We start from the raw sequence: 11933 nt of genomic DNA, 5'->3' as shown, positions 1-11933 counted from the left end.
AATTGTAACAAACCTGGCGTTAATGAGAACAAGTTTTTAAAAATAAAAAACATTCTCAAACCAAAATGAATGATTGCAAAGATTAATTTCTTACCCTGTTCAGAGCAGAATTTCCTACATAAAGTGCTTGCAGGGAACATTGTCTGGGCCGCATTCAATATTAAAGGGATACTATATTGCTTGGAATCCAAAGTTGTATTCCTATCACTATAGTTTCCTCCTGCAGCCAGGTTCACCTCCGACATGCAAGATTTTCTTCATGTCTAAATTGATGACCTTACTTTCTTTGTACAGTCCTATCAATGAACAGGTTACTATTAATGTAAAGTTGAGATTTACTCAACAAATCACAGACTCTGATTGGCTGCTGTCATCACATGCTCTCAGCAGCCATTTTATTGATCAATATCTGTCACAGCAGGTTTGATAAAATATTATGTAATTCCAAATTGCAACATCCACATTGAAAACGTGTTACAATTCCAGGTAAACATACGTGCAATTCCAGGAAAACATACTACGACCAGGTTAGACAAAAATAATATTAATACTTTGTGAATACCGTTTTACACATTGTTACATAAAGAAAATTAAGAAAATGTCATATCCTTTAGTTTTTGTTCATGACTTGTTTAACATTTAATGAGTAGATCTGATTGGACAGATCTGAGTAAACTCGAATATCAAAATAGCAGGAAAATAGAAATCTAACATTTCTTAAATACCTGATAAGTTTTTTAGTTTGCAAACAGCATAATATTTACTATTTAGATGAACATTTTATGTTTAATGTTTGAGATTTACTCCAAGTAGTGATATTATGGAGAGTTTAGTCGTGGAGTCATCATTTTAAAGAGGCATTGTTACTGTTTGGGTAATGCCGAATTCGCAAAGTCCCCTGACAGTGTCCTTGATGCTTGGGTCTGGTGGCTTAAGGGGGCAGATAATGGTCAGTTTACTTACCTCAACTTGTCCCTCGCGTGCGCCACCATCTTGGTCTGGCTTGGTCCTCCTCGGACCATAAACGGTTTAGTCCCTAAACGTTACCTGGCTTCAGAGACCTCCTGCCACCATAACAACTTCATAACATGTTGTTATGATGCCAGGAGTGTTCCTTTAACTGTAATTGTTAGGCCAACATCATTTTGGTCTAACGTTTGAAATTCCCTGGTGAATTGCCAAAAATTCAAAGTTTAGTGAATATACATGACTTGGTTAACAAATCCTTATAAACTTTACTTGAGACAAGTACTTTGAGATTAGATTTTAGATTGCCTTCAGATTTCAAAATGTTTATTTTTTTATGTTTATCCTTTTTAAATTTGGCCAGAAATTATTTTTAAAAACATTGGGAGTCTATTTAAAAAAGATCTCTTGTCTGAAGCCTTTGGAAGCTCTTGCTTTCTAACCCAGCCCAGACTTTCTATAACTGACCAATCACAGACTTCCCATGACAGCTCAATGAAAAGTCTTTGCAAACAATTACCTGCCTCTTGAGTTTAGCTCCACTGAACTAAACTACCAGGAAGTAACAAGTCTGATTGTCTAATTGACAGTCGAGGAAGGGTGGTGGGGGTTGTAACAATTTAAATTTATGGAATAGCCACTTTCTATTGAAATTGGCACTTTCTGTAAAATGAAAAAAAGAGGGGACACTCTTCACACATAAAGCATTTCACAAACTTTGATCCCAGTAATGTAGGGAGTGGGTAATATCAAAGTCTGTGATATGCTTTATGTGTGAAGAGTGTCCCCTCTTTTTTTCATTTTACAGATAGTTCAGATCTCAATTGGTAACTACAGCTACATAATGTAACTTGCTTTCATGAAAAAGAAATTTAAAAAAATGTAATTAAAAAATAAATAAATTATAACTCTTATGGGATTTTTGTTTTAAACCAATTTGTGTAAAGAAACTTTTAGTAACATCACTTTTAGTAACATCACTCTAAGACAATATGATAGCTAAATAAATTGAGGAGGGAGTTTTGGCCGATTTCCCATTTTGGGAGAAAACTCTCCAGATTATCACTACTTCGTAAATCTCTCTGCAAAGCCCTCAATCCTAAAACAAACAACAAACTAAAACAATTAAGCACAGAAACTGACATAGATATAGCTATATGGTAAAATATACACTTGCTAGATAGCATTTCATTTAAAAAAATGTGCATACCCACAAAACAGGAGAAATAAAATTCCAATTGGTTTCCTAAAAGTTTCGTCCCCTGGCCCATGTTGTGATTTCAGCATTGCCTGTCTCTTAGGTCTCTTTACTCACTCTTTTATTAGCATAAATTAATTTACTCCTCAATGAAAGACAAAATAACGATTAATCACCCAGTTCATTCCTGGAACTAATTGCTGCGTTTTTTTAAAAAGTGCACGGCATGCATCTTCTGTTTTTGCTGCAGCTGCATGCATGTGCCCAGTGTCCGTGGATCCGTGTCTGCTTCCTCTGCTTGCAGTTTCGTGGTCGACTCCGTTTGCCCTTTCTCTGCTAGGCAGTCGCTGCTCACTGAGTTCCCCAGTTTACACGTGGTGGGGCCTTCCTTCATCATATTCAGCATCAAGAGCCCTTTCCCCCCTATCAATTGCAGGTATAAGCCTGCGTCCTTTCGCTACATGTGCTGCAAATGACATTGCAGCACCAGTGGAATTTGCAGTGGCACTGCCACGTATGGGTATACTGAAGAGTTTTGTATCCTCGCCCACAGCAGAGGAGCTCACAGCTGTCAGACATAGTTGATGTGCGGTTACACAGGCGACCATATGTGCCCATGGTACCTGTGATATTGTCCTTCTCACAGAAATTGGGGGATCTATCGATATATACCAAGTCGGTCTCCGCAGGTTTGGTGTAGCTCTGAGGGTTAGTGAGTTTAAGGAACGTGGGCAACAGTTGCCGCCTGCCCCTCACAGCTTCGACCATAACAGATTGATCGTACCGCTCCATCAACATGTCTCCCACAGCTCGAAAGTGGGGTAGTGTCACCCAGCAGGTTTTCATTGTACACGAACCCGAAACTCCATGGCACTTACATTCCAGTCGCACGCTCTTCTCCAACAACTGGAGAGAAAGAGAAAAGGAAGTCAAAACAGTGCAGTCAACAGACAAAAACAGGACATTACTCCACTAGAGCCTGTGGGTTTTAGTTTGTAATGTATCATTGCGATGTGTCCATTCTGCCTTTGAAAGGAACATAAAAACACTTATGTACCAAAACTCTCCATGAGATCTACCTCTAGTAGTGAATCAAGTTGTGTATGGGGAGGTTGCAATTTGGTAGGGTGTTGAAGCAAAACCAAAGATGAGTTACACCACAGATAGCAGGACCTAAAAACTTTGGTACCTTTAAGTAGATCAATCACTTGTGGGATCTTTCCATTTTTTGCAAATACCTCCAAAGTGACATGTCCACCTGGTTGGTGGGAGCTAGTATTAATTAACACGAATCTCAACATGTGCTGGCAAACACTGTTCAAAGCCCATCTGTGCTGAACTGGAAGCATTCTCAAACTCATATATAGTCACCATTTGGCTATTTTTGCCCAAATTTTTAAATGTGGATATCAGTTCACCCATAGTAAAAAAAAAAACTCAATGGTTAAAGTCCTAAACAAGGGTATTAGCTAAACTGGGAATTGTCAGGAAGTCAGCATTAACATGAAAATTAGAAAAATGATCCAAGTCAACCATGGTTCCTGCTCAACTATTTGTGTCTTAAAGGACGATTCTAATCTCAAAACTTTTTTTTATATTTTAATCCTTTTATCAAGTTTTCAAAGGAAATAGATGTTGTTAAATGAAGTATAAGTACAAAAATGAGAAAAACGAATTCCTACCATTACTGTATAAACCTTCAGCCATATACATGCACTTTTAGTCGGACAGTGTTTGAAAATGGACAATTAGTCTCTATGATCTTCCCAGCTTCACTCCCTGCATAGAAAAATGTAAGACCATAGAGACTAACTGACTGTTTTTGAACACTGCCTGGCCCAAGGTGCATGTATATGGCTGATGGATCCTGTAATACTAAAGATAGGGATGAGTTTTATTATTTTTATTTATTTTTTTAATTTTTTATTTTGAAGATTTATATTATAGGGGGAGGTACAGAAAAAAGAATCAGGGGGTACATAAAAGCAGTACATACAACATTTGGCAATTGCGAGAAAGGAGTATGACAGGTAACAGTGCAACATTTTTGCAGATTAAACAAAACTTCAAGGGTAATTACGCTGAATTCTCTCGAGAAAGTCGTGTGGTGGGGGGGGTATTATTATTTTTTAACACATATAGTTTAATTTTTTTTTAAATTATATTCTTTCAAAACTTGAAAGGATTGTTAGATTAAAAATAGTTTTGAGGTGACAGTTGTCCTTTAAATTCACAATTCCTGGTGAAGTCAAACCAGCTTACAGTAACCCAGTATCCAGAAATAGATTACATACAGAACAAAATAGACAAAGCAATTCTTGCGTTGCTCCAATGTTCCTGTCATTGTTTAAAGACTGTGTATTATAACGCCGATGTTCAGATATCGGTGATTGTGCTAGCTAGTAAGGGTTTTTCCAATGACTAGTTCTGTTGCAATGATTACTCACCTCTTTCTTTAATCTTCTCCCTCCTTAAATTTCCCTACCCTCACGCCTCTGTTCCCCACCTACCTCGGATCTGGTTTTATTTTTTTATCATACAGAATCACTATTTTACCTTTGTGATTAAAAGATACTAACATCAAGAATTAAAGTACTACAGTTGTACACCTTTGCTATAGACTATCAGGGCAGATTGACTAAAGAGTGGTTGGATAAAGCCTTAACCTTCATGAGCTTAAACATGTTTTACCTAGACAACTTTTTGGGGGACCTGCAGTACCACAAAGGGCCACTGGGTGTCTAAAGTTTGATCAGTTAAATACATATTTGTTTTAAAGGCGAACTATTACCTCAAGACTATTTTTTTGATATAATGATCCTTTTAGCAATTATTGTAATGAAAAAGACTCTTTGTTAAATGAAGTATATGCCAAAAAAAAAAATAGAAAAACCCATCTCTAGGTTTAGTATATGACAGGATTATTCAGCCATGTACATGCATCTTGGATCAGACAGTGTTTGAATTTAATAGTTAGCGGGTCTGATTTTGTCACTGCAATGTGTAGAGTGAAGTAAAGTGAAGGGGGGAATATAGAGACGGTCAGTTTTCAAACTTAACCTTTAGCTAGATTTATCTGGTTATATTATCTTGAGGTAGTTTATGTATATTTACTGTTAGTTACTTCATAGACTGGAGGCACATTGTATGATAAAAATTCTGGGTTTACTCTGTGGACTTTAAGATGAGCGAAAAAATAGTTTAGGGACCTTGCACTAGATATGTAAGTCTCTACACTATGAAGATTAACGCACAGATGATTTGAAAACAATCTTTTTTTTAAATAAAATAATTTCTTTCTTTCAGAAGGAATATCGAAGAGAATTAATAAATAAAGCTCAGACCCAAGTTGCCGAAATTTAAAGGGATAACTTTTAAAATACAAAATAGAGTTATAAGAGTTTTATAAGTGGTTTTCATTGTGTAAATTATAAAGTTAAAAAAGATAAGAAAATATTGGCTTAAAACTGATTTATTTATTTTTAAGTCTAAAAAAAACTTGTTTAAAATATAACGGCTCTAGTAATTTCAAGGAAAACTCTGGGCATCATAAAACAAAAAAAAAGAAACTGAAGGAGGTCCCTGGGTGATTTCTTACCTGAAGGGGTTAAACCGTTAAAAGGTTTAACCCCCAAAAGTTGCCTCCAGCACCCAATTTTCAATTCTCCCTGCGGTATCAGTCTTCTGAAGTTCAGTGCTGCCGGGCAGGGGCGCCACTAATTGGCTAAAGCGGTCAGATGACGCTGTAGCTCCCATTTATTAAAAAAAAAAAACATTTTTTTTAAAGAACATACGGTACCTATTTTATGAATGGTAGCTACTGAGTGACTGAATATGTCTTTATATATGTATCAAATATATCTATATCAAACATTTGTGTCTGATTTCCCAACCTGGGCTGTTATATGCAGGCTTATCCCTGTCATTACAGGTTTTAAGAGAGTTTCACAAGGCTTTGTGGTACTTATATGGTTATTTACTAAATTGAGAATTGCCAGTAACCGATTAGGGAATTTCAAATTATTTCTTGACCAACATGGCCACGCTGGAAAAATAGCAAAATAATTTTTTTCTCCTTTTTTGTTTGACTATTTTCACCTAAAAGTCCTTTGTAAATTCCTGTCAATTTCCAATTCAATGAATAACCTTGCAGATGACCTTGTGGGGTCTCCAGGCCGACTTATTGACCTGACAAGGATATTGCATGATAAAATGATTAGTCATATACATTTACTTCCAAGCCACTCAGGTAGTTTGACAATATGTAAAGATGTGCCTACCTTTCTTCCAACTAAGTTGTTGTGCAGGTTCATCAAAGTGCGAGCGTTGCGTTTCACTTCTCTGGCATCCACAAACTCTCTGGACAAGCGGATCCCATGCTTCACATCCGCAGAGCACCCACCCCAACGCCACCCCTTCTCGGGATCGTGATAGCTGTGCTTCTCTCGGTCACAGCCACAGTATGTCAAGTTGCCTTGGCTGCAGGCATTGGTGATGGCATGGGCAATGCCAGCTGACAGTATGGCATAGAAAAAAGCTGTCTCCCGGCTCCCTGAAAACAGAACAGACAGAACCAGAAAGTGGTTTATTCCACTACCTATAAAAAAAGGAGTATGGGGGGGGGGGGGGTTAGTGTGGCACGCTCTATGGGCACTTTTTTAACACGAGCTATGACAAAAACAAGGGATTCTAATAAAATTTGTTTTTTTTAGGGGGGTAGGGGGTCAAGTCAGTCCCTCAGCTCTGTATATGCGTTAAGTAGAGCAATATGTACATAGCTTCTAAGACCATCCAAAGGTGAACAACAGGTAGTAGGGACTCCTGACTTGTAGGAACTTCTCCATGTATGGAGCCTGCAGCTATAAGCCTGGAGTTTTTAACTTTTTTTTTTCTTGCTTGGATTTAGTTGCTTTTTGCCTCATATTTTTTTTTTCATATTAAAAAAAATTAATTATTTTGCTGTGCATGAGATTACATATAAAAGATAAACTCTGAGCCACGACAGCAGTTGCATATTTTTTTTTTCTTTATTTTACATCTTGCAGAAGATGAAAAAGATATTTCATTGATAAATTCTGGCGTGGACCAAACGAGTTGGGTGAGAAGCATTGGCTCATTTTATCATCAATTTTATGCACTATGCAAGAATTGCATTGTCTGGTAGTGTTTTTTTTTATTGTGAGTGTGTTGAAATACACTCTGTTTATACAACATACCACCATTGGCATTTCAGCGTTTGTAATTTGGCAAAATGTGTAATTGTTTAAGCGTACATGGTGGTGTTGGGCTGTGTTATCACCATTTTTAGCACTCCCTCTTTACTATTTGGTTTTTATTCAGTGTTTGGTGTTCTAGCTTTATGGCAAGATTTACAGCAATGCACACAACATACGAGAGGATAGCCAAAGAAAAATCGACATACGTAAGCATATATCGAACATCTTATGCAGTTAACATATCAAGTTACATAAATAGCTTTTGGATGTGAAATAAGCTATTAGCTGCAACTGTTTAGGAAAAACTTAGTTTATACATGAAGAAACTGGCAAAAATCAGCAAACTCTAGGCAGTAGATTGCGAAATTGACCATGTCACCATAATCCTAGATTGATGAATCCTGATTTGTCTTTAGCGTCTTTAATTTGAAAGAAAGAAAAAAGATTTTACAAAAGCTGGATAAGCAGGGGACCTCTCCAGCAAATATAGAAACATAGAATGTGACGACAGATAAGAACCGTTTGCCCAATTTTCTAAATACTTTCATTAGTCCCTGGCCTAAGTAGGATAGCTTTTTGCGTATCCCACGCACAATTTAACTCCCTCACTGTGTTAACCTCTACCACTTCAGCTTGAAGGCTATTCCATGCATCCACTACCCTCTCTGTAAAGTAATACTTCCTGATATTTTTTTTAAACCTTTGCTCTTCTAATTTAATACTATGTCCGAAAGAATACTATGGGATGGGGTGGTGGTGGTGGTAAGGAACACTATGGGATGAGGGGGTGGTGGTAAGGACCACTATGGAACAGGGGGAGGGGGGGGAGAACATTATGGGACAGGGGAGGGGGGGGGGAAGAACACTATGGGGGAGGGGTGGAAAGAACATTATGAGATGGGGAAAGAACACTATGGGACAGGGGAGGGGGGAAGGAACGCTATGGGACAGGTAAGGGGGGAAAACACTATGGGACAGGGGAAGGGGGGAAAAACACTATGGGACAGGGGGAGGGGGGAGAACATTATGGGACAGGGGAGGGGGGGAAGAACACTATGGGGGAGGGGTGGAAAGAACATTATGAGATGGGAAAGAACACTATGGGACAGGGGATGGGGGGATCCTCTGACTAGGATCTCAGACTCCCCCAGCAACTGAACCCTTAGCACAGTTCTTTGTTGGAGGACAACAAAGCTCTAATAGTCTTGAAGGGAACAATTTTGATACGAACAGTCAGTGTTACTCCACACATAGTGGACCTCTGTGCATATATATCATGATTCCAAGCAACAAGCCAACAAATAGTGGGCGCACCAAATATTGACTTCTTCAAATATTGGTATTAGCTTTCCTTTTAATTGTATCAATGTGTTCTAGCTATGCAATATGGGAAACCTTAATTTTATATTTAAACAAGACACTATATGTAGCCAATTTTGAGGTCATATGTGATAAAGAGGTGGCTACATCGGATAACAATTTAGTAAACTGAAGTTATACTTCGGCATTAGCAATATCAAGTTTGTCCAAATTCGGAACAGCATTGTTTGGATAACATTCTCAGCCAAACAATTCCAACCATATATATATAATTTAATTTAATTATAAGTGTGTGATATACATTATTTATATAACATTAGCTTGTTTTATCCTATATATGTTAGGGGATCTGCCTCGAAACCCAGGCAGTCCCCCTGCAGCCAAACTTGCAATTCAGATGATCCTGGATAGGATCGGCGGAATTGGCTGCAAAGGGTGCCAGTGAAGCCCCCCTGAAACCCCACGAATGACACTTACCTGACCAGATCCGAAAGCAGGGACTGCCTCGGTTGTCAGGCATCCCCCGGCCATCGGGTCTGCCGAGGTAAGTATATGTTGGGGGGGGGGGGGTTCAGTAGGGCTTCACAGGCACTAAAGTCAGCACAAGTCATTACTCCCCGAATGCTGTTAAAACCCTTGCCGTTCAGGACATAATGACCCATCCTAACGTCTTTTAGACTGTTGTGTTTTTTTTTTTCATGTGCCTTATGATATGTAAATGTAGTATGACAGTATTTGTAAATATTTATATATATATATATATTTTTTTTATTACAGTGCGGGCACAGCACACATACCTACTTTTAGCTCAGCTCCAAAGAGACTCGGTTCCCCCAAGGAGCTGCAGTTCCATCTGCTGTACTGGAATTGATAGAGACACTCCTCCGTCCCCAATCGGGCTCCCGTACCAATTGCTATCATGGCATCGGGACGAGATTCACAGATTGTTCGCTGACGAGGAGAGAGTCCGGGTATCTTTCTACAGATTATACTAGCACCCAGAGCTAGCACCGAGGATACACCCCTAGGAAAAAAACAGATACAGGCAGTTATAAAACAGTTATAAAACGAGCAAGGTGGAAAATAAATTAAGCTAAATAAATTAAGCTAATTTTGGGATATAATAACAATAGACACTTCTGTAAGTTACTAGCCTAAAGCTCGCTAAGGTGATATTACAATAGAAGTCATATTAAAATAGTTTCCTTTTTTTCACCAATAATAAAGCTGTAAATAGACCTCGCAACATTGTAAGGTATGAACTCAGGGCAGGGACATTACCCAGGGGGTAGGTGGACCAACCTGTGATGAGGGTTAGTTTCTTCAAAAAAAAGGGACATGTGTGCGTGTAAGGCTGATCTTTTTAGCACCTGTCACAGAGCTGTTATAAAGCTCCCTCATGTTCTCAGTGCCCTAAAGGCCACCTAACAGCCCGAGCAGTCTAATGATGAGCAATATAAAAAGAGTGATCTGTGTGTAAAAAGCACTTAGTGGGTTATCAAATAAACCGTAAATGGATAAGCAGCAGCTCTACAAACATGTAAATACCCCCAAAATTACACAATAGTATTGACAAACAGGTAACCAAGGTGGAACAAACCACCAAAAGAGTACACTTAGTGGAGCGCTGAGACAGAGTCAACTTACCCCTATACAATATAGGGAAGTACACAATTTCCTACAGAGAAAAAAGATATATATACAATGGTGAAGTATTTCGAGCCCCACAGGGTGCTTAAAAGAAAGTATGGACCACACTCACATGGTCCTGAGCCACATATGGATAGGCTCAGATCACTTGCACGGAGGTATATTAGGTAATACCAAACCCTCTCTTGATCCTTGGTCAAATGTTTCTCAAAATGGGGAGACTAAAAAGAGAGAAACGGAAAACTTGTGGTGCAGATTCAGAGAAATCTCTAATATAAACATACAAGTAACAAATGATTGTTCACCTATTAGAGAACTAATTTTACAACATGACAGGAGGCTTCCTATTTTGCATTAACTTTCTTTACTAACTCCATAGCAGCAAAGAAAAAACTGTTGAAATTAAGAACCAACCAGAGCGAGTCAGAGTATATATAAGTCTAAGCATTTCCAATCACTTCCTCTTTCTTTGCTGCTCCATCACAAGTCAGGTCAGAGTACTAATTTCCTTAACTGTCTATTATTCAATGTGTTATAATCTTCTAGTTAATCTTATTGTGTTTATGTTACTTTCCTGGGGGTGGTAGGGGATTCCTTAAGTATTTTATACCTATTGGGCTGTTAACTGTTGGACGGGCTACCCCCTCTCCCCTCAGAGCATCTTCTGAGGCAACAGCGTTTTCCCATTTCCCCCCTCCTTATGGTGGCTACGTTCGCCACTTTCACCCTCCTTTCCAGCGCTGTTCACACTGTAATCTGTGCGTACAGAGCTGGCTGTCACTGTGTCCGTGCATTGCGGCACGAACAGACGTCTGACTGACTTCCCCGTCTGTTCGCACTACTATTGTGCGAAAGGAGCGCCCAATTACCGTTCGTGCCTTTCTACACGAATGGGATGACCAGGCCCACCCGTTCGTTTAGTTTTGCACGAATGGTCTATTTATACGAACGGCCACTTCCTACCAAAGTGGCATTCCATTTGTGAATTCAGCATGCGTTCAGCAAAACGAACAGCTGTCCATTAAATTTTCTGCCGAACGCTGCAAGCAGTCTCTCTATACTCACGTTCCCTGCGAATGATTTTCGCTGGCTTTTTTCTGTCAGCTAGCCCGGGTCTCTCGCGAGACACATGGCAGCCATTTTGTTGGTGTAATTTCAGCAGAGTATCACACTCATTAAGATAAGGCTCCTGTTTGAAGGCTCCTGTTGAAGGTTTTTCTGCAAAATTACCAGAGGTGATTCCAGTTTCTCATAGGGACCTGTGCAGCTTGGTGTTATTACCCTTGGGGAGTGGGACTGCCAGTTAAGGTATACCCTAGTAGTCTGGCAAGGGGTGAGCCCCCATTTGGGTAATTCCCTGAGTTTCTGATTTCCTGGGTGAGCCCCAGTGTTAAAGAGTCTGTTTTTTTCAGGCCACTGGGCGACAAACGGCCTGTCTAAGTCCCTCCCACACGGTCTCTTCACCTCTCATACCTGTGCCTGTTAGTGCCCGAATTATCAAGGACACACAGAACCCGATAGACCTTCAGGCCATGATCAACGCAGCGGTGACTGCGTCCTTGGAGAAGGCGATGGCGAAGGTG

At 39.4% G+C, this 11933-nt stretch overlaps 1 protein-coding gene across 2 annotated transcripts in view; it reads right to left on the bottom strand.

Annotated features, from left to right (window-relative positions):
- Positions 1–1574: 1574 nt before the first annotated feature.
- LOC134572400 (protein Wnt-7b-like) overlaps positions 1575–11933 on the bottom strand; it is a 33539-nt gene continuing 23180 nt past the window's right edge. Inside the window, exons 1-4 of one of the 2 annotated variants that reach the window (XM_063431333.1) lie at positions 10463–10482; positions 9498–9724; positions 6445–6716; positions 1575–3070 (exon numbers count right to left, since the gene is read on the bottom strand). In XM_063431333.1, coding sequence (XP_063287403.1) covers positions 2591–3070; positions 6445–6716; positions 9498–9724; positions 10463–10479 — 996 coding nt within the window. In that variant the 5' untranslated portion in view covers positions 10480–10482 and the 3' untranslated portion in view covers positions 1575–2590. Of the gene's footprint in view, positions 3071–6444; positions 6717–9497; positions 9725–10462; positions 10483–11933 lie in introns of those variants that run through there. The other variant, XM_063431332.1, reaches the window with a different exon arrangement.

Source organism: Pelobates fuscus, chromosome 9, assembly GCF_036172605.1.
Source record: "Pelobates fuscus isolate aPelFus1 chromosome 9, aPelFus1.pri, whole genome shotgun sequence".
Lineage (NCBI taxonomy): Eukaryota > Metazoa > Chordata > Amphibia > Anura > Pelobatidae > Pelobates > Pelobates fuscus.
The sequence above is the reverse complement of the archived record's forward strand: the minus strand, read 5'-3'. Positions and strand labels throughout refer to the sequence as shown.